Genomic DNA, 24,101 nt, shown 5'->3' with positions numbered 1-24,101 from the left:
AGTGGTCGGAGGTTATAAGAGGCCACCTTTAGTGAAAAGCTTTCAACCTCCCCCCGACCGGCAGGTCGTCTGGCACGGACACTTTGATGGCGGCTATGTTCCCATGGACCCAGTCAAAAGCCCGTCCCCTGCTTTTGCTGTGGAGGCGCAGGGGGCTGCTTAGGCGCACGCTGTTGACGGGAACGAGCGCGCTGGGACTGTCCCTGTGCCTGAGGAGGCCTTCGGGCCGGCTGCGTGTACCTACACTTGCTGTAGGCATAGGGCGCAGCCTGCCGGGCCCGGGAAAAATGTCCACCTGCAGAGGTGGATGCTGAAGGCGCCCGGTGGGAGAGCTTGTCGAGAGCGGTTTCCTGCTGGTGTAGTTGGTCCACCAACTGCTCGACCTTCTTGCCGAAAATGTTATCACCCCGGCAAGGGACATCCGCCAGCCGCTGCTAGGTGCGGTTGTCCAGGTCAGAGGCACGCAGCCAGGAGAGTCTGCGCATCACTATGCCTTGGGCCGCAGCTCGAGATGCCACATCACAGGTGTCATACATACCCCTGGACAGGAACTTTCTGCACGCCTTCAGCTGCCTGACCACCTCCTGAAAAGGCCTGGACTGCTCCGGGGGGAGCTTGTCGACCAGGTCTGCCAGTTGCCTCACATTGTTCCGCATATGAATGCGCGTGTAGTGCTGGTATGACTGGATGCGGGTCACGAGCATGGACGATTGGTAGGCCTTCCTCCCAAATGAGTCCAGAGTGTGAGACTCCCGCCCCGGGGGCGCCGAGGCGGTATCCCTCGAACGCTGTGCTCTCTTGAGAGCACAGTCCACGACCGCCGAGTCATGAGGCAATTGAGGCCGCATCAACTCTGGGTCAGAGTGGATCCTGTATTGGGACTCCGCTTTCTTGGGGATGGTGGGATTAGATAATGGCTTCAGCCAGTTCCGAAGCAGTGTCGTAAATTTAGTGTAGTAAATTTAAAACAAATCGGAGAAAATTTTTCTTCACCCAACGTGTAATTAAACTCTGGAATTTACTGCCGGAAAATGTGGTGAAGGCGGTTAGCTTAGCAGAGTTTAAAAAGGGGTTGGACGGTTTCCTAAAGGACAAGTCCATAAACCGCTACTAAACAGCTCACTGGATAAAAGTGTGACGTTTCTATCAGCCTAAAGCTGTGCAGCTTAACACGGCTACTGCTACTACTAATCATTTCTATAGTGCTACTAGATGTACACAGTGCTGTACACATTATAAGCAGGTTCTCTCTCTGTCCCTAGAGGGCTCACAATCTAAGTTTTGGTACCTGGGGCAATGGAGGGTTGGGTGGCTTGCCCAGGGTCACAAGGAGCTGCAGTGAGAATTGAGCCCAGGTTGCTAGGATCAAGGCCCAATGCACTGGCCATTAGGCTACTGCTCCACACAGGGCCGTCGAGAGGGGGGGGGCAGGGGGGAAAAAATTCCCCGGGCCCGGCGCCGCAATCCCCTCCACCTGCCCCCTGAATTCGGATCGTGGCGCCTCACCTTGACCTCGCTCCGTGTGGGGGGGGGGGGGGGTGCAGTGGCGGCGGTCTGCGGGTCGCCTCCCTTCGGGCCTTCTCTCCCTGTGTCCGCCTTCGTCTGACGTAACTTGCGCGGGGGCGGGGCACGGGGGGGGGGAGGTTGAGGTGGGGCGCTGTGATTTGAATTCAGGGGTGACAGATTTCTGAGGGGATTCTCTTCATATAAAAAATTTACATTGAACAGCCATAGAGTCACTTGTGCAGTGTCATTTGTTTGTTATGTATTAGTTTACTATATAGCTGACACTGATTATACTGCATATCTTTTTGACTGAAAATCTTTCCCAGCCCTTCTGCTGGGATTTTGAACTGGTTAACAGCAGCCAGCTGAATTCAGTTTAAAGTTCTTTTTTTGGTGTATTGCGCTGTATAGCAAGGTGAACCATCTTATCTGGTCAACATACTACAGCATACGCTGTCTATAACCTCCTTGTAGCAACTGGTATTGCTGCAGATCCTCTCCAATAGGTGAGGTTCACCTTTCCTCTACTAGGGATGGTAGTTTTAGTTATATGGGGCTCATTTGGAAGTAAAAACTACCACACATCAGTTATCCCTGGTTTGATAAGTGTCTCAACACCTGGTTTGATTGTCCCTGAATCTGAGGTTGTACGATTGTGATATTGGGAGGAAAAGTGGGCTTTATGACCGGGGTATCATTGTGATATATGTATGGTTTTAATTTTGTGAACTGATGTAAACTGCTTAATATTTTATAAATTAATAGTGGTATATCAAATAAATAAATGAAATAAAAATGTTCCTGATACTGAATTGTGAATGTTTATAAATATTAAATAAAGATTAGTTTTAAAAAATCTACCAACACATAAAATGGCACTTTATGGGGGAAAAAAAACCCCTGAAAAATGTTTAATAAACAGAATGCTCCTCATTTAGTAGATAAGGGTCGGGTGACCAAAGAAACTCTGGTCAGCAATACATAACCACATCTGCAAAAATGGTTGGGCCCAATAAGTAACACATCTTGGTATCTTGATCCTATATAATAATTCTCACCTCCAACAGGATGTGCTTGGGACCGTGCCTGCCGGAAGTGGTCTGCTAGGCAGGCACGCACTGACATCAGTGACAGACAATTTGGCAAAGCAAAACAATCTGAGTGCTGGCCATTAGCACACAGGGTTGATAGGAGAGTTTTAAAAGACTGAAGGAACCGAAAGTGTTAAATGGGGGGGTGGGGGGAGTTCTGAACGACTGAAAGACATGAACATTTGGGAAAGGAAAACAATCTGAATGCTGGCCATTAGGACACAGGGTAGATAGGAGCGTTTTAAAAGACTGAAGGAAACGAAAGTGTTAAACTGGAGAAGGGCGGGGGGGGGGGGGGGGGGGGGGGAGAGTTGTGAATGACTGAAAGACATGCAAATTTGGGACAGGAAAACAATCTCAATGCTGGCCATTAGCACACAGGGTACATAGGAGAGTTTTAAAAGACTGAAGGAACCAAAAGTGTTCGGGGGGGGGGGGGGGGGGGGGGCGGAATTCTGAATGAATGAAAGAAATGAAAATTTACGAGAGGAACACAATCTGAATGCCGAGCATTTGTACACAGGGTAGATAGGACACTTTTTAAAAAAAAATGAAGGACGTGAAAGTATTACATCTTGGGGGAGGGGTGAGGAGGAAAGCGGTGGGGTATCCGGATAATGGGCGTTAGGGCCACGGGGGTACATACTTTTGAAAGCCTTAAGGAACCCAAAGTGTGGGAAGGAGGAGGAAAAGGAGGGGAGGGAACGGGGTGAGGGGCATTAGGAACAGGGGAGGGGGCCCTGTCACACACTCTCATTCTCACACACACACTGTCACACAGACAGTCTCACTCTGGCTCTCTCTCTCAAACATACACACTTCCCAGGAAAACCTTGCTAGCTAGCGCCCGTTTCATTCGTTCCAGAAACGGGCCTTTTTTACTAGTATGGTAATAAAATAAGTGTCCTGGTAAACAGCAGCATCCTGATTTAACTGGTTTGGTCTGTTGCCATTTGCATTATGATTTTACCAAAGAGTTTCAGCACTTATCAAAACACTTTCACTATGACCTCTCAACTGCTACTTTGGATTATTGAAGAAGTTTTACTAGCAGTGATGCTTTGTGAAGAATATACACACAAAAGCATTTATAAATATTACTCAGAAATCAAGTTATTAAAAAAATTTTAAGCAACATTTAACTCTAAACGTTTGGCACAGTTCATTATATATTATCTTGGCTGAAATATTCCCATACATAACAATGTGTGATACTTGGTAAGATAGAATGACATACCTAATAAAGCTCTTAAAGGCAGCAGACTGAGGATTAATGCAGAGTGGTACTCGGTTTCCTTTCTGCTGTTCCAAAATGAACTGATGAATGATTTCTGCAAGGAAGAAGCATGGTCACAGAAGAAGAAATTTAGGCATTACCTGCTGATTTTCTTTCCTTTAGACCCTCCAGACTGGTCAAGATGTTTGGGTTATGTACACCTACCAGCAAAGGGAGACTGAGAACATCTGACTTTGCAACTGAAATACTGACTGGCTTGGGTTTGCACAGGGGAGATATACAGTTCTCAAAGCACAGCAACAGTCAAAAATCCCATCAGCTGCACCCGGAACCAAGAATAAATCCAAGAAATAGCAAGGGTGTGCTTCACAACAGGCTGACAACAGGATGGCACCAGACTCCACATATGGTCACAAAGGTCTCGTGACCACCCAGAAACTCAATATCAAAAATCCATTCTGAATCAGCGAATGGCATTACAATGTACAATACATGTCACAGGAGTTTGTGCAAAAAAAACAAACAATCCCAGCAACTCTGCCTGCAAAAAAAAAAAAAATGGAACCAGAGCAGCATACATGGAAGTCCCTGCCAAACTGTCCAACCCATGCACCACAAACTGCCCCGTAAAATTCAAGGGTGAGTTCTTGACTGGTCTGGAGGGTCTAAAGGAAAGAAAATAAGCATGTAAGGCCTAATTTCTCCTTCCTTAGCAACCCTCCAGACTGGTCAAGATGCTTCGGAAGTAACAAAGCAGTGACCACTAAGGGCGGACCCCCCAAAACCCGAAGACAAAATAGCTGCTCCAAAATTTGCATCCTGTCTGGTAAATATGTCCACTCTATAATGCTTCACAAAAGAATGCAGCGACCACCATGATGCCGCCCTGCAAATGTCCAACAATGGAATCCTACTTCTATCTGTCCAGGATGCAGCAATACCCTGCGTGGAACTGTGCCTTGAGGGCCTCCGAGACAGAACGACCCTTCAAAAGATAAGCCAACACAATGGCCTCCTTTAGTCACCATGCAATAGTTGCTTTGGAAGCAGCAGCTCTTTTCTTGGGATCACCGTAAAGCACAAACAATCTGTCAGTTACATGAAAATCGTTTTCCTCAAGTACTCTTTCAACACTCGCTTCACATCTAAGCGTGCAAGCTGACACTGAACACCATCCCACATCCTGTTCCCCAGAACAGGCAAGGAAATGACCTGATTCACATGAAAGTCCGAAATCACTTTGGGCACAAACAAAGGAACCAGCTGCAGTCTCACCTCCTTCCTGGAAAAAAAAAATCAGAAAAGGTTCTCTACAAGACCAGACCAGCAACTACAAAATCCTGTGGGCTGAAGAAATGGCTACCAAGAACATTCTCTTCAACGTGAAATCTTTGCAAGTACTCTTCTCCAATGGCTCAAATGGAGGACCAACAAATGCCTCAAAGACCAAATTGAGATCCCAAGAAGGAACAAAGGTGCATCTAGGTGGCTGGAGAATCCACTCCTCAAAGGAATCGCAGCACATAGGGGGAAGTAGAGAAGGCCTGTCCCTGAATCTTGCCATGGAAATAAGACAAAGCGGCCACATGCATTTTCAAAGAGTCCAACGCCAGACCCCAGTCAAAACCATCCTGCAGAAACTCCAAAACATTCAGAACCGAAGCACGCAAGGACTGATACCCCTTATCCTGGCACCAGGCCTCGAAAATCTGTCAGAACCTGACACAGGCCAGAAAGTAGAACACTTGTCAGGACTGCAACAACATGGAAATCACTTTGTCAGAAAAACCTTTCTTCCTCAACCTCGCCTGTTCAAGAGCTATGGCATAAGTGAGAACGGAGCCAAGTTGGGCATCACGACTGGACCCTGAAGGAGCAGGAAGTCCACACACTGAAGATGCAGAGGGTCCCCAACCACCAGATGCATGAGGTCTTAGTAACACGGTCTCCGGGTCAATCCGAGGCAACCAGAATCAACGGGCCAGAATGCAGCTCCATGTGGTGAAGGACCTAACCTATCAGTGGCCACAGAAGCAAGACATACAGAAGAACTTAGACCAGCCATGGGAGAATCAGCACATTGATATCTTCAGACTGCGGATCCTGACAACTGAAAAACCACAGCACCTGCGCATTGCTGGACGTTGCCATGAGATCTAACACTGGCCTGCCCCATGTCTGCACTATCTGTTCGAAGACCAGCTTGGCCAGAGACCACTCCCCTGGATCCAAGGTATGCCTGCTGAGAAAATCTGCCTGCATATTGTACACGCCCAAAACATGGGATGCAGAGAAGCCCTGCATATGAACCTCTGCCCAGCAAAGCCACTTAATTAATAACGGGCTGACTTTTCATGCCATCCTGTCGACTGACATACGATGGCCATGGTGTTGTCAGAGAGAACTTGCACTGTTCTGTTCCTGAGGAGAGACCCAAAGTGCTCCAGAGATGAGCAAATCAACCTGGTCTCCAATCTGTGGACTGAACACTGTGCTTCCAAGTCCAACCAGTGACCCTGTGCTACCTGGCTGAGGCAATGGGCGCCCTAACCGAGAAGACTGGCATCCATAGTGACCACTACCCAATCCAGAGGCACCAAAGCCACCTCCTTCTTCAAACTGGTGCTGCAGAGCCACCAGTGCAGGCTTCGCTGTGGTTCCTCCCACAGAAGCAACTGCATCTCCAGGTCCTGCCCCTGAGGAGACCAGCAAGAAAGAAGGGAGGACTGTAATGGACGCATGTGAGCCTGGGCCCAGGGAACTACCTCCAATGTTGTTGCCATGGACCTCAACACCTGGAGATAGTCCTGCACCTTGGGAGCCTGAACTGAAAGAAGAGTGCAAATCTGACTTTGAATTTTCTTGACCTGGGAAGGAAAACTCAACCCACCTGAGTGTCGAACCAAACCCCCAAATACTCCAGGCACTGAAAGTGATGAAGATGACTTGACTGGGTTCATCACCAAGCCCAGAGACTCCAAAAACTGCACTACTCAAACTGTCACCCGTTTATTCTCCTGCAGAGACTGTGCTCAAATCAACCAGTTGTCTAGACAAGGATGGACCAGGATCTCTTCCATGTGAAGGGCAGCCACCACCACAACCATCACTTTGGAAAGCACATGAGGCGCCGTCGCAAGCCCGAATGGAAGACAGACAAAATTGAAAATGCTCTTCCAAGATGGAAAAACACAGAAAACACTGATGGGACTGCCGTATAGGGATGTGTTGATATTCTTTTATAAGATCCAAGGAAGTGAGGAACTCACCCTTTCGAACCACGGCAATCACCGACTGCAGTGTCTCCATATGGAAAGAACCTTCAGAAACCCGTTGACATGCTTGAGATCTAGAATCGGCAGAAAATAACCTACCTTCTTGGGAACCACAAAATAAATCGAATAACATCCCAGCCTGCGCTCGGCACAGAAACCACCACCTTTAGCTGAAGAAGATGGTTCAGAGTGTCCTTGATCGCCCCTGCCTTCAGATGGGAGCAACAGGGAAATTGTCAAAAGAGATCCAGAACAGGATGCTCGAACTCCAGTGCATATCCATCTCAAATTACCTCCAAGACTCACTGGTCCTCTGTCACGTGGGTCCACCTCTAGTAACACTCCTGTAAGCAAGTACCCATGGGTACCAGCTGCTGGATCCCAACACCTTCACTGAGAGACCCGAGAAAGTCCAATAGCCCCCGGGTCCGAGTCACAATCGCCCCAACGACTGCCCTGAAAGTTTTCTGGAAAACACAACCCTGATGGGTCCCACTAAACCGGCTCGGGTGATAACGCTTGGCATCTCTAAAACGTTCCCGGGTCAACACACTATGCTCACCTACCTTAGACTGATCCTCAGGCAAGTAGGGAACCTTATTGACACCAAAACCACAAACCAGTTTGTCCAACTCCTCGCCAAAGGGCATAGATCCATTGAAAGGAAGAGAGCACAGCTTAGATTTGGACGCAGCACCTGCAGCCCAACCTTGAAGCCACAACGCTCTATTAGCCACAGCCACCAGGGACATATTCTTAGCTGAGGCCCTCAACAAATCATAGGGAGCATCTGCTAAAAAGGGCATCCCCATCTCAAGCTTGGCCACGTCCTGGACCAATGCTTCCCTCTCTAGAGAACACACAATCCAGCCCCTATTCTGCCCACCAAAAAGAGGCCTTGGGTCCCCTGGCCTCCACAAATGGATGCCTGAAAAGCCAGCGCCGACAGGTCAAAACTACCATCCATCTATCCTGAGGGTCTCTAAGCGCCACACCACCATCCACCGGAATGGTAGTCTTTTTGGTCACCGCTGTCACCAAAGCGTCCACAGTGGGAGGCTTTAAAGACTCCCTATACTCCATGGGAATCAGATATAATTTGCCTATCACCCAAGCAACCTTACAAAGGGTATCTGGAGACGACCATTCGGCCTGCACCATGACTCACAGATCCTGATTCATAGGGAAGGACTTTGATGGCTGGCAGATTTCCTTCTCCACCCGAGAATTCCCCACAGCTTCCATCTCCTCCTCAAACTAAGAGCAGAATATATCTGATCAACTCTTACAGCTCATCCCTATTTAAGACCCTAATAATGAGTCCTCCCCAGAAAGCAGCACCTTGTCCTCCAGACACTTCACTGAGTCCTCCTCCAAGAGAATGACTGAGGGATCTGCCACCACACTAGCCTCTTTGCAGCATCTGAACCAGGGGCACTCATCCCCTGCTGTACCGGGTGACACAGGGCCCAGGAGAGGCACCTCAGGAAGTATCAATGCAGGAAGAATTCAAATTGGCGGCTGTTCCTGTCAAAACTGGAACTACCACTGAAGAGCCATCAAGGGCCAAACTTGCTGCAATGGCCTGCCCTGAAGCCCCCCGCAGTCCGGCGCCGAGGCCTGCTCCGTGCCTGACCGGCTCCTCAGAAAATTTACACTTAGCTCTGGGTGCCTTCAGACCGTGACGTGCACAGCTGCGGCAATGAAGCAGCTTTCCAGTACTCATCCCGCGGGGCCTCTAGTGGCAGAAAACCACCCGCCTCAAAGAATCAGCGACTGAAACTCAGCCCTCTGCCCTCCAAATGCACTGTGTTATGTGAGCTCTGTAGAGTTTAAAGCACTTTTTCTTTTGAAACAAAAGTTGTGCGAGCTGTTCACCAGCAAAGGGTCACTCAAGGCTCCCAGAAGAACCAGCAGCCGAGGCACAACCAGAAGGCCACTCCAGAAAAGAGGGCAGAGGAGGGGGAGGGACCCAGTCACCTGTGTAACATCCCAAGGGGAAAATGCGATTCCCACAAACCAAAACCCTGAAGCACTTTTTTTAAAAAAATTGCAATCCTAGCACCCGGGTACAGCTGAGAAATAAAATAACTCCGCAAAGGATTTCCCCAGGGCCTACCATACCGGCCAGATTGCACAGGCTATTTGTCCACCTCTGCTGGGAGACTGAGAAATACTGACTGGCTAGTACGGTTACCATATGGCTCCAGAAAAAGGAGGACACATTGATCCAGTCTGGGTTTTGCTTCCATTGAAAGCAATGGAAGTACTTAAGTATTGCCATACTGGGAAAGACCAAAGGTCCATCAAGCCCAGCATACTGTTTTCAACAGTGGCCAATCCAGAACACAAATACCTGGCAAGATCCCAAAAAAGTACAAAACATTTTATACTGCTTATCCCAGAAATAGTGGATTTTCCCCAAGTCCATTTAATAATGGTCTATGGACTTTTCCTTTAGGAAGCCGTCCAAACCTTTTTAAAACTCCGCTACGCTAACCGCCTTTACCACATTCTCTGGAAACTAATTACAGAATTTAATTACACGTTGAGTGAAGAAAACTTTTTTCAGATTCGTTTTAAATTTACTACATTGTGGCTTCATCGCATGCCCCCTAGTCCTAGTAGTTTTGGAAAGCGTGAATCAGGGGCGTAGCTACGGGTGCGCCTGGCTGGGCCCAGGCCCACCCAATTTCAGCCCAGGCCCGCCCAGCGCCAGCCCCAGCACCCATTGCCGGCCACTGCTGCTTTTCCTGTTGAGCAGCAGGGCCGGCGCTACAAAAAGAAGAAGCGCTAACGGCGCTAAGGACCGTAGGATGAGAAATGTTAAAAAAAAAAAAAAAAGCGCGGCACCGGCAGGCACTGTCTCGGCAGCCTTGAGGCATTGGCTGCTGAGGCATTGGCTGCTGGCTCGCAGGCTCCTCCCGTCTGCGGGAGGAGCCTGCGAGCCAGCAGCCAATGCCTCAAGGCTGCCGAGACAGTGCCTGCCGGTGCCGCGCTTTTTTTTTTTTTAAACATTTCTCGTCCTACGGTCCTTAGCGCCGTTAGCGCTTCTTCTTTTTGTAGCGCCGGCCCTGCTGCTCAACAGGAAAAGCAGCAGTGGCCGGCAATGGGAGCTGGCGCTGGCATGCAGGGCGGGCCTCGTCGAAGAAAAGAGGGGAAACATGGAAGGATGGGGAGAAAAAGAGGGAAAACAGATGGAAGGATGGGGAGACAGAGGGAAAACATGGAAGGATGGGGAGAAAAGAGGGAAAACAGATGGAAGGATGGCAGAGAATGAGGGAAAACATGGAAGGATGGGGAGAATGAGGGAAAACATGGAAGGATGGGGAGAATGAGGGAAAACAGATGGAAGGATGGCAGAGAATGAGGGAAAACATGGAAGGATGGGGAGAAAGAGGGAAAACATGGAAGGATGGGGAGAAAAGAGGGAAAACAGATGGAAGGATGGCAGAGAATGAGGGAAAACATGGAAGGATGGGGAGAAAGAGGGAAAACATGGAAGGATGGGGAGAAAAGATAGAAAACAGATGGAAGGATGGGGAGAGAAAGAGGGAAAACGGATGGATGGGGAGAGAGACTCTGGATGGAAGGATGGGGAGAGAAAGGGGAGAGACTGGAAGGATGCAGAGAGAAAGGTGAGAGACTGGAAGGATGTGGAGAGAGAAGGGACACTGAACAGAAAAGGGTAGAGTGATACAGAGACACTGGTTAGAAAGAGGGAGAGAGACATTAGATGGAAGGATCAGGAGAGAGGATAGATGGATGGAAGGATGGGGAGAGAAAGAGGGAAGACGCTGGATGGAAGGGTAGGGAGAAAGAGGTGACACTGGACGGAAGGATGCAGAAAGAAAGAGGGGAGACTACTGGAAGGATGGGGAGAGAGAGGGGAGACTGGAAGGATGGGGAGAGAAAGAAGAGAGCTGCTGGATGGAAATGGAGAGTAGTGAAAGACTGGAGAATAAGAGGAAGGGGCATGGGGAGAACAAGGGTGAGAAAAAGATGAAAAGCCATAAGTAGATGAAGGAAATTAAAGAATGGATAGTAAGAATGAATTAAATCAGGACAGAGAGAGAGAGGCAGAAAAATATTGAAGAAAGCAAAGAAAAAGGAGAGAAAAATGAGAAATGGCCAGGAAACCGTGGCAGAAGAGTTAAGCGAAAACGAAGGAAAGCAGAATCTAAAGACTGGGAGCGACACAATGAGAAAAAGTAAATGGCCATACAAGAAAGGTAAAGAAAATAATTTTATTTTTAATTTAGGATAAAGTAATATGGTACCTGTGTTAATGAAGTTTCAGAGACCAATACTTCCTTCCTTAGGTCAGGCGAGGATACCGTAACAGCATTATACTGACCTGAGGCAGGAGGTTTTGGCCTCTGAAAGCTCATTGAAAAGGGTGTTAGGCTATTAAATACATTTTCTGAAATCTGATGCACTGAAAAGCAGCACTTTACCCTGTGTGACAAATGCATCTGATTAGCGTGACTAAATTTTGCTGGGGGAGGGGGGTAGAGAGAAAATTTTGTGCCCACCCACTTTGGGTTCAGGCCCATCCAAAATTGGCAGTCTGGCTACGCCACTGGCGTGAACAGACGCTTCACATGTACCCGTTCAACTCCACTCATTATTTTATAGACCTCTATCATATCTCCCCTCAGCCACCTTTTCTCCAAGCTGAAGAGCCCTAGCCGCTTTAGCCTTTCCTCATATGGATGTCGTCCTATCCCCTTTATCATTTTCGTCGCCCTTCTCTGCACCTTTTCTAATTCCACTATATCTTTTTTGAGATACAGCGACCAGAATTGAACACAATATTTGAGGTGCGGTCGCACCATGGAGTGATACAAAGGCATTATAACATCCTCATTTTTGTTTTCCATTCCTTTCCTAATAATACCTAACATTCTATTTGCTTTCTTAGCCACAGCAGCACACTGAGCAGAAGGTTTCAACGTATCAACGATGACACCTAGATCCCTTTCTTGGTCCATGACTCCTAACGTGGAACCTTGCATGATGTAGCTATAATTCGGGTTCCTCTTTCTCACATGCATCACTTTGCACTTGCTCACATTAAACGTCATCTGCCATTTAGACGCCCAGTCTCCCAGTCTCGTAGGGTCCTCTTGTAATTTTTCACAATCCTCCCGCAATTTAATGACTTTGAATAACTTTGTGTCATCAGCAAATTTAATTACCTCACTAGTTACTCCCATCTCTAGGTCATTCATAAATATGTTAAAAAGCAGCGGTCCCAGCACAGACCCCTGGGGAACCCCACTAACTACCCTTCTCCATTGAGAATAATGATCATTTAACCCTACTCTCTGTTTTCTATCTTTTAACCAGTTTTTAATCCACAATAGAACACTACCTCCTATGCCATGACTCTCCAATTTCCTCTGGAGTCTTTCATGAGGTACTTTGTCAAACACCTTCTGAAAATCCAGATACACAATATCAACCGGCTCACCTTTATCCACGTTTGTTCACCCCTTCAAAGAAATGTAGTAGACTGGTGAGGCAAGATTTCCCTTCACTAAATCCATGTTGAATTTGTCTCATTAATCCATGCTTTTGAATATGCTCTGTAGTTTTGTTCTTAATAATAGTCTCTACCATTTTGCCCGGCACCAACGTCAGACTCACCGGTCTATAATTTCCCGGATCTCCTCTGGAACCTTTTTAAAAAATCGGCGTAAAACCCAGACTGGCTCAATCTGTCCTCCTTTTTCTGGAGCCATACGGTAACCCTAGGCAAGGGGTATGCACAGGGGAGATATATAGTTCTCGAAGTCAGATGTTCTCAGTCTCCCTCTGTTAGTAGGCGTACATAACCTAAGACTCTTGACCAGTCTTAAGTGTTGCTAAGGAATCAGATTTACACACTGAATTACTCCCTCCCCCCCCCCCCCCCCAAAAAAAAAAACAATGCCCCCCTCCAATTAGCTTGGATGAAAACTGAAGATAGGAAACCATTTACTCTAATGAAAATAGCAACAATCCATTTGCCACTTTTTCCTTACATTCTTCAAAGTCCTTGTGTGACAAATGTGTCCCATTAGACAAGATGCTATGCTTAGTTGAGCAATTTTTCGTAGCACCCCCTCCCCTCAGCCAGATGGGTCTCCACACCGCCTTGCCACATAGGTCTCCCTTTTCCTGCAGCCCCATCTTCCCAGAAAATCCAGCACACCATTCCCTGCAGCCCCTCTCCTCCCATAAATCCAAAATCCAGCACACCTTCCACAAATCCAGCATTGCTTGCTACCTTCCTTCCTGCAAGTCCAGGATCACAGCTGCTTCCTTCTCCTTCTCCCACCGTTGCTGCAGTGTTTACAGCTTACATTTTCGGGACATTTGCGATTCACACAGACAGGCACTCCAGGGCCTTCTCAGTCTGCTGTGTCCGGTCCTCTCTGATGCAATTTCCTGTTGCGACGGCCGGACACGGCAGAGAGAAGTCCCTGCAGTGCCTGTGTGAATTGCAGATGGACCAAAATTATAAGCTGCAATCACTGCAGCGGTGGCGGGGGAAGAAGCAGGAAGCGGCAAATTCCAGACCTTCGGGAGGGGAAAGTTGGGAGCGACGCTGGATTGTGGGCAGCGGGAGGGAGGTCAAGATTTGCTGTGGCACCCCAGGGTGCCGCAGCGCAAAGATTGGGAAATGCTGGTCTGGGGATATGAGAGCCCAATAACGGTTTGCAACCCCTCACTTCTCAAACTGCTCAGTAGTGATATTAGGTGTGACAAGTAACTAGATACATAAACATTTTAGCTAACAAAGTAATCTAATTTGTCGTTTCCATTTTAATTTAATTTCACCTACTGCAGAGTCTTGGACCATATGACCTCAGATTCTGCAAAGTATCCACAAGGACAATGGTCTGGACCAAAATGGGAAACCCTATGAGTAAAATGGCATTTCTGGAAACCTAGAAGAGTTGAAGCACACAGAGAGATACACAGAGGCAGCCTTCAGGGACATAATAGGGATTTAAGGTATATTAGGCTTGATATACACTGCCTTCTATCTAAAACAGCAAAGCAGTGTACAATGCAAAGTTGTAAGTGGGAACATCACAAGTAAAACCCAAGAGAAAGGAGTAAGAAGATACAAAAGGTGGTGTTTAAAATCAATATATCATAAATTACAAAGTAAAAAAAACATATTTAAATTCATGAACAAAGAAACACAGAGATATTACTAACATCAGAAACACATAGTGAACAGAAGGAAGTAAGAAGGGAAACGTCAAAGCCCAAGAATATTAATCCATAGTTGGAAATGCCTGACAAAAGAGTTTGGTTTTAAGGCAGCCTTGAATTTGGTATAGTTGGGTTTGCCTGCAGGGTCCAGAGGAAGCCTGCCCAAACCTGGGGTGCAATGGTGACTTTGGATGCCAGTCTTTTCGGTAGGGGTGCCCACTGCTTCGACCAGGTAGTCCAAGGTCGCTGGTTGGACTTGGAGGTGCAGTGGTTGATTCACAGGTTGTAGACCAGGTCAGTTCGCCTGGCTCTAGAGCACTTTGGCTTTCTCCTCGGGGGCAGAGCAGTGCGAGTTCTTTCTGAGAACGCCATGACCGTTGCATATGTCAACTGATAGGGCAGTACGAGAAGTCAACGAGAAGTCAGCCCATTGCGGAAGAAGTGGCATTGCTGCTTTGCTGGGCAGAGGTTCATCTGCAGGGCCTCTTGGCATCCCATGTTGCAGGCGTGGACAATGTTCAGGCGGATTTTCTCAGCAGGCATACCTTGGATCCAGGGGAGTGGTCTCTGGCCAAGCTGGTCTTCGAACAGATAGTGTGGACATGGGGCAGGCCAGTGTTAGATCTCATTGCAACATCCAACAATAAGCAGGTGCTGTGGTTTTTCAGTCAGCAGGATCTGTGGTCTAAAGGTATCAATGCGTTGATTCTCTCGTGCCTGGTCCAAGTTCTTCTGCATGTCTTTCCTCAGTGGCCACTGATAGTTGTGCGATGGATGACTGATTGGCACGCTCATACCAAATTATCTCAGGGTGAGGACACCCAACATAAAACATGTTGGGAAGACCTAACAGGATGTAGTGAGGAATGTGGTACTAACAAAGGTGTGAGGAAATTTAAACCAACCTTCATAGAATGCACAGTGAGTTTCGAAACGTATTTTGCTGATCAGACAGAAAAGACCTGAACCAATCAAGAACTGTGCCAGATATTGGTAATCAACTGGACTGAATGTGGCACTTAGGTCTACAAGGATCACAATGGTATGTCTGCCTGCATCTACATTAAATCTTTTTCTATTCATCATGGTGACTACAGAAGCTTTTGTACTGTGTCCAATTCTAAAACCTGATTTATGAGGGTGCAATGCATGTTTTTATTTTCCAAAAAAATTAGCAAATTGTTGGAGCTCTACCTACTCAGTGAAAAAATTTTTTTGTAAAAATTTCCATTCTAATCCAAGTAAATGTAAAAAGAAATTAAATCAACCAATTTATATATTATCAATGGTGACAAAACTACTACAAAGTAACATATAACATAGTAAATGACAGCAGATAAAGACCTGTACAGTCCATCAAGTAGGTATCATGGAGAGAGGGGGAACACAAAACAAGATCAAAATTAAGAACAAATTCAAAAATAGAGCTGTTTCATTAACTTCTCAATTAACATCCTTATAAGTGCGCCTCTAGCAGCAAGTTACTACACAATACAATCTATTATTTGTCTTTTAGGAAATGTTCTCTATCTATACAGGTTCAAAACAGACATATCTAGTTCCCCGATGACAAGAACAGCAGAATACCAACCAATGGCCATAGAAAAAAACAAACCAACTTTTATTCTGAGAACAACTTTTACACAGATGTAGTATAGACCAAAATGTCCAATTGTTTGGATATTAGTGCTCATGTTTCAGCACATGTGCAACTTTCTTTAAACTAGTCACCTTATTTTCTAACTCCTCTTACCTGTCTATATGTTCTATCTTTGCTTATACCCTACAGTGTCTATTAAAATGTTCTATTACATATTGTGTAGAGATTGTAAGTACAGTAGTATACAATGCCATACTTTGTATTGTAATTTGAATATTTTTACTTCTGTAATTGCCTATTGCTCATGTTTGATTTATTCTTATTGTACACCACTTAGTGAATTCCTTCAAACAGGCGGTAAATAAATCCTAATAAATAAATGCAATGCCTGCATCAGGGGAAAATTAACAGTGCTTCAAGGCATTAATCATACCTGAAACCAACTGAAATAAGAACATATAAACAAACCTATAATATCTATCTATATAAATCATACATGGAGAACCTTAATTACCCGAAAAGTTTAAAAAGAAAGTTGATCAAAACAAAATATACTGCAAACACACAAAAAAAAACTGGATGCAAGAAAAAAAACTATGAAATTTAAAATTAAAAGTACCCACTACTTGACTATAAAAGCATTGTACCTTTACCACTTATTACTCCAAATGCTGCCTACAGAGAGCTCCCTAAGCTCAATGTGTACTGTGAAAAAAGACTGCATATGAATCAAGCAATATAAGATACAAAAAACAGTAGCTACTACTACAGAATAAGCTATAATTAAAAGGGTCATCTAGTGCTGACTTCAATATAAAAGGACCACTATATATCAAGGGAACAAACAAACAGCTTGCAAGGACTATCTAATCTAATGCAGGTCTCACATAAGGAAACCCTAAAGAAAGTGGCACCATCTCTTAAAAAGAAGAAAAAAACGATTAATTAAAAGGGTACTTTGGTACTGCTCTCACAAGTAAAAACAATGCATATCCAGGGCGAATTAATCAGACAGCATATAAGGACCATCTAGTGTTGGTCTCAAATAGAAATCTCAAGGCAAGATAACAGCAAGAATGGTGCCAGTATTATAGAAAACATATAGAAACTTGCCAGAAGAGCCATTTTAAGGATCAAAATAGGCAACTTTGATAAAGCATTGATAGTCCCCAAAATAGAGGGCAGAAGAGAGATATAAACTCTTTAAAACCATCCTCTCCATTGTGAGCTGCTCCTTGAAGGCTGCCATCGACAAAGGCATGTGCATCAAAGTAGGAGTCTTTTGGGGTGTATCAGAATCATGGTATTGGGTCTGCAGAGGCTGTCACCCTTTCCAATGTTACAAAGGATGAATGGTCCTCATGTTGAAGGCACTTGGAAGACACTGGTGACCTTGGTGTAGTGCTGTGATGAGGGGCAATATTCAGATGTCTCAGCATCCAGAACTGTACTTTTATCACAAATGAAGTCAAGGCCAAATCTTTCCTCTTCCACTGGAAATCAGATGAACACTACTCCTGGTGGCCTCTACTCCTTGATGTTGAGTTGTGATTAAGACACAGTCAGTGTCAATGATGCATCCCCAGTGTTCGATGCTGCTTCAGAACCCACTGAAACTGATGTTTCCAATGCAGATATTGATGGATCAGTTTTATCTCTTTGACATATGGGAATACAAAATACAATGAGAGGAAGGTCCCAGGCATTGCAGGCACCAACTATGGATATCTGTAATAGATAAGGTCCTGTTGCCATTGGGGGTCTTCTTTTAGAATATATGGTCTAGAAAAAGAGCAGTAGAAAAATCAAATGACTCAATCTTGATAAAACTCTTGGATGGGCGCTACAGGCTTAGTGAGGCCTATACTGAACTGATGAGAAAAAAAGAAAGGAAACTTAAAATCAACAGATACAATTTAACTGGGGAAAATACCAGGAAGAAAACCACATGAAAGCAACAGGGCTTACACAAAGAAAAACACATTTTTAGTGAAAACAGCGCTGAGGTGACAGCAGCAAAAAGTACGTCTGATTGGCTCCATGGAAAACATAAGACTGATGAGGTCCCACGTGACAGCAGCAGGAAAGAAGAGGTACCTATAGTGTACATGATAGAGTGAGTTCTAAAGCTCTATCTTTGGGGCTGCAGAAAGCTCACCACAGGGCTCCATCAGATAACAACAATGTGTAAGGATTTCTCTGTCCTGCTTGTCCTATGAGAAACAATTAGGGCCAATTATAGCACAGATTATGCAACTAGTATAGTTTAGTGATACTTACCTTTAACCTGCCGAACAGAACTAAGGTTTTTTTCAAAGGTGTCATCAAACTTAGGATTCGTGATGGGCTCAAAGTCACTGGTGTACACTCTTCCAGTAGAAGTGGAAAAGCAACATTTACACATACACGTGTGATACCGCAGTCGTCCTTCATCCAAATATGGGTGAGCTAAGGCATCTTTTGCCGATATTCTTTTCAACTGAAATATTAAATGAGGGAAGAGAACAAAACATTCTATGTATATTAAACTGAAAGGTGTGTAGAGTATGGAAAAAAAAAGAAGAAACGTATCATGGTTCTACTGTCAATTAGGCAAGTTTCAACAGTAGGGGAAGCTATTTGCTCAAATAGTGAATCTAACCCTCCTACAAAGCAGTAACAGGCATAACATTACACCATAAGTACTTAAGTATTGCCATACTGGGACAGACCAAAGGTCCATCAAGCCCAGCATTCTGTTTCCAACAGTGGCCAATCCAAGTCACAAATACCTGGAAAGATCCCAAAAAAGTACATTTTATACTGCTTATCCCAGAAATAAGCAATGGATTTTCCCAAAGTCCATTTTAATAATGGTCTACAAACTTTTCCGTTAGGAAGCCGTCCAAACCTTTTTTAAAGCCTGCTAAGTTATTTGCCTTTACCACATTCTCTGGGAACGAATTCCAATTACACATTGAGCGAAGAAACACTTTCTCCGATTCATTTTAAATTTACTACTTTGTAGCTTCACTGAGTGGCCCCTAGTCCTAGTATTTTTGGAAAGAGTTAACAGACGCTTCACGTCTACCCTTTCCACTCCACTCATTATTTTATAGACCTTTATTATATTTCCCCTCAGCTGTCTCTTCTCTAGAAAGAGAGACACTTATAAAAGGCATCTTATAACTTTTGTGCATTGAAATTTAAACCATGCCATATTACTTTAAGGTGCTGTAATAAATTCCCCACTGATCTAGAAAATTACATCCCAGAATTCCCCTCCTATTCTGTTACAAATCGTTACACTGCTAATGGTAGAATGAGTGTGGTACCAGTGCCAGGCCCTCTTGGAAATATTGGTTGAACAACACTTTTCTAAATGCTTTTGACAAGTGATCAGCGGTGAAAAGGTGTTGGCAGCTGCAAACAACTTACAAATACCTCATGGCATCAAAACAGTGCAAAGAGAATCCACATATAGTGGAGAACTCAATAGATCCCACGGGCCGTGAAACAAGAAATAAAGAGGTGGGAAAAAAAGTCAGGCTATCCAAAGATGGAACCAAATGTTTTTATGTAAAAAAACAAAATTTTATTAATCTTTAAACAAATAATGATATAATAAGAACACATTAAAATTGACTCGACACAACGTTGTGTTTCGGCCGAAAGGCCTACATCAGGAGTCTATAAACATAAACAAACGGTAAATAAATGAATTAATTGGTAAATAAATTAAACATATGAAAATGTTGAAATAAATAATAATAACATACAAAAAGAATTATACTGAAAGAGGAACATGTATAGATTATCAAAAAATTATATATTTAAAAAAACTATATATATATCACAAAAATAATCTCAAAGAAATATATATATAATATAATAATGATAATATTATACAAACAGAATTATACTGAAGGAAGAACATATATAGATTATGAAAACAACATATCAATATCACAAATAAAAAAATAATAAATAAATAAGATTATGTAAATATGAGGCCTATTGAAAACTATACATGTATGTATGTATTGAATAATATATTAAATGACCTTTATAAGGAAAAAACAAATATATATACATACATGGGAGTAAGAGGTTAAATGAAAAAAAACTAACCTTATTAGTCAAATTGAGATTAAGTATGATAATTCAAAAGTAATCTCGTAACGCAGCTAAAAGATTCCAAGGATCTGCAAGTGAGATCCTAAAATTGGTCTGTAGAAAACAAAGAAAATTTAAATGGAAAAACAAACCATATAAAAATGATGTGAATAAACATTTATGAAAAACATGTGATTTGCCTATTGAACCTTTATGCAACACTGGTTCGGGATTGAAACATCAGAGTAGCTCAAAATGTATGCATATACAAAAAGAAGGATAGTATGAACGTGACAAAAATATATATATAGAGATCTAGCCATTGAGACACGCCAAGTAGTTTAATTAGATAAAATAGAGAGAGTATATAATCTGCCTATTAAACCTTTGTGCAGCACTGGTCCGGGGTTGGAACATTCAAGTAGCTCAAAACATAAAATTGGCTACAAATATATTGGAAAAGGACCTCCATATTGTGTGTTGTTAATAGAAAAGAAACTACGGACTGCATAAATATTTAAAAAATGTGGTAAATCGCGGCGGCGCGAGAGCCGCGAGCCGCATGTGTTTAAAAAGAGAAAGAAAAAAGAGCTCAAGACACATACCTTAAAAAAGACCGTTATGCAAATGGACCGTCTGTCGCGGTGATCTCAAAGGTAATGATGAAAGAAAACCTGAATTACATGACAGTTTAAATGACAAAAAAGGCGCGAAAGAAACTCGCAAACCCTGGATGACGCTGGTATCAGCTGATCAATGAAATGAAAAAAACAGATCGCTCTATAGTCATCCGTGTGTCTGTCATACGTAAGAACGTCATTACGTGCCTATATATATGGAGAAGTAAAATAGAAGCACTATTTAGCCGTTCGTATATCTAGCATACGTGAGGTAGACGATGTACGTAATGACGTGGCATAAACAAATGTATATAAGGATGTGGAGCAATTAAATAGATTGAAATGCTGTTGATGTTAGATAAAGATGTAAAACATCATAGAAGTGAATGTAAGAGAGTGTATATTATGTTAAAGAATTGGAATTAAAAAATATATGTATATATATCAAAGATACAATTTAAGAAAAAAGAGTGAAATTTAAAAATATATATTTTTGAATAATGAATTTTAATTTAAAAGTCTAATGTGTCCCATGTATGTATAATAAAATGTGATAAAAAATCCTAGTAAATTCCATATATGATAATATCAATAAGGACAATAAATATATAGGGTGTTATATGATGTCAAAAACAATAGATGGCAAAGTATAAGTGATATCATAACCAACAAGATATGTGGCAAAATATTAGTGATATCATATGAAAGAGAATATGATGTACATCAAATATATGGTCACAAACATTAAGGAATGTACACAAAATAGTAATTCAATTATGGCTAAAAATATTGAGTATGAATTATATAATGAAACCAAAAAACTCTACATGGAAAAGACATTATTAAAAAATTTTTGACCAGAAATATTTGTGCATTATATATATTATCAATTAAAAGTACATAAATGAGAAAATAATAATGATAATGCCATATCTATATTTACATTAATAAAACATAACAATAACTAAATTTAAAATGGAGTTCAGGCTAAATTTGAAAAGGTGTTCAGGCTATAAAAATGGGCGAAAGTCTATCTCATTGTTGAGTCCGTTAGGACTAAGGGTATTAAAATCATAAATTAATCTTTGTTCTTCCTGTAGTATAAGTTTATCAAGGTCACCTCCCCTCCATTTATTAATAAATGTCTTAAACACCAGATACTTGATATCTGCTATGGTGTGATTAGTCGTATGCCAGTGTTGAACCAGAGGTGCAGATTGGATGTTCCTAGATATGCAGCTTCTATGTTCGATGATGCGTGTTTTAATAGATCTAACAGTTTTGCCCACGTATAACAAAGAGCATGGGCATTGTATGATATAAATAACATGAGTAGTATTGCAATTTGAAGAATGTTTTAACACAAAAGATTTATTAGTAATGGGATGAATGAAGCAAGTTGTCTCCATACATAGGTCGCATACACTACACCGTCCACATCTTCTATGTCCTAAGAAGAGGCTATCTAAAGGATCCCTTATATCTGGCAAAGTAGAGGGGACTAAATATTCTTTTAAGTTTCTGTTTCTTGAATATGCAATTACTAAATCTTTGTTGTTGAAGCAATCGAGGCCCTCCAGGATATGCCAGTGTTTGCGTATGGACTTAGCAATGTGCTTAGATAAAAAAGAATACTTGAGTGTACACACAATATCTGGGTTCTTCTTTTGTCGGTTGGGTTGAAGCAGTTCTTCACGATCCTGGGCTAACGCTTTGGTGTATCCAGCTTCAATGTGTTTCTGAGGATACCCTCTAGCAGAGAATCTATTGCTCATAGATGCAGCTTGTAGATTGAATTCCTCAAAATCTGTGCATATCCGGCGAAGACGAAGAAACTGACATAAGGGAAGATTGCTTTTCAATTTAGGGTTATGATAGCTGGAATAATGCAGGAAAGTATTTCGATCAGTAGGTTTCTTGTATATGGTTGTGTTAAATGAATAATCATCTTTTCGAATAGTAAGGTCCAAGAAATTAATCTGGTGATTATTGTAGTCAGACTTGAATTTGAGATTAGGGTCCTGAGCATTGATCCAATCAAAAAAAGAATGTAGAGTATCTTCACTTCCCTGCCACAGGATGAAAATGTCATCTATATATCGACGATAGATCTTGATGTGTTCTTTGAATGGATGTGATGTCAAATGTTGTTTTTCAAAATCTCCGACATAAAGATTGGCTATGTCGGGAGCCATACTTGAACCCATGGCTGTGCCTTTGATTTGTTGATAAAAATTCCTTTCGAAACCAAAATAATTCTGTGTCAGTGCAATGGTTGCACATGTCAAAATCAAATGATTTGGAATACGTCTATGTGTAGATCTGTCTTGTAATGTATTTTCAATGATTCTAAGAGCCTCCAACTGCGGAATATTAGTGTATAATGATTCTATGTCCATTGTGACAAGTATAGTGTCTATAAGTGGACCCTCATAATCTTGCAAGATGTTTATCATATGAGTAGTATCTTGAATGAATGATGGTATTGACGGTACGAACGGTCTCAAGAAAAAATCAACGAATATGGACAAGGGTTCTAATATTGATCCATTGCCTGAAATGATTGGTCTCCCTGGAGGGTTAATAAGTGATTTATGTATTTTTGGTAATACATAGATGGTTGGAATAGTTGGGTGTGAGACTTGTAAAAAGTCCTTCTCTTTCTGTGTAATAAAACCCATCCTGGATGCAATATCGATAAGTTCTTTAATGTCCTTTTGTATATCCATCGTAGGATCCTTACCCAGAGGCACATAAAACTCGCGATCATTCAATTGCCTCTTGATTTCATTAATATAATCGGTCCTGTTGATGATCACAATACCTCCACCTTTGTCGGCGGGTTTGATGACAATATCGTGATTGTTTGCTAATTCTCTGATAACCTGATGCTCAGTTGTACTGATATTGTAATGTCGTGGTTTTTTGTTCCTTTCAAATTTCTTGATGTCTTTTTCTACGCACGAATGGAACGCTGTTATCAGAGGATGTAATTGTCCTGGAGGCATCCATGTTGATGGTTTCTTGACCACCGATATATCCTGGTAAGGAGTTATGGATTGAGAAAATGTTTGTATGATTTGTAATTTACGTTGAAATTTGAAAAGATCAATACGCGTATTAAAAGCATTGTATCCAGCTGTGGGTACAAATGATAACCCTTTCTTAAGAATGCTTTCTTCAACCTCTGTTAAATTATGATTAGATAAGTTAAAAATAGGAGTGGATTCTTCTAATATCGGTTGGGAAATCGATTGTTGGATAGATCCCTGTACTGGTACCGCTGGGGTGGACCAAGTCTTCCTCTGCCTCTTCCTCTTCCTCTTCCTCTTTGAAATGACCTGTTTTGAAACATTCTTTGTGGTGCAAGATTGGTGTCTTTCTTCCATAGCTCTTCTAAAAAAAGATTAGTCTGGGATACACTCTCTTACATTCACTTCTATGATGTTTTACATCTTTATCTAA

At 43.0% G+C, this 24,101-nt stretch overlaps 1 protein-coding gene across 2 annotated transcripts in view; it reads right to left on the bottom strand.

Moving 5' to 3' along the window:
- The window catches only part of NLK (nemo like kinase), a 470,815-nt gene that overhangs the window by 11,143 nt on the left and 435,571 nt on the right, over window positions 1-24,101 (bottom strand). The window contains exons 9-10 of one of the 2 annotated variants that reach the window (XM_030222228.1): window positions 18,202-18,400; window positions 3,835-3,928 (exon numbers count right to left, since the gene is read on the bottom strand). In XM_030222228.1, coding sequence (XP_030078088.1) covers window positions 3,835-3,928; window positions 18,202-18,400 — 293 coding nt within the window. Of the gene's footprint in view, window positions 1-3,834; window positions 3,929-17,454; window positions 17,704-18,201; window positions 18,401-24,101 lie in introns of those variants that run through there. The other variant, XM_030222230.1, reaches the window with a different exon arrangement.

This window comes from Microcaecilia unicolor, chromosome 13, assembly GCF_901765095.1.
Source record: "Microcaecilia unicolor chromosome 13, aMicUni1.1, whole genome shotgun sequence".
Classification (NCBI taxonomy): domain Eukaryota; kingdom Metazoa; phylum Chordata; class Amphibia; order Gymnophiona; family Siphonopidae; genus Microcaecilia; species Microcaecilia unicolor.
The sequence above is the reverse complement of the archived record's forward strand: the minus strand, read 5'-3'. Positions and strand labels throughout refer to the sequence as shown.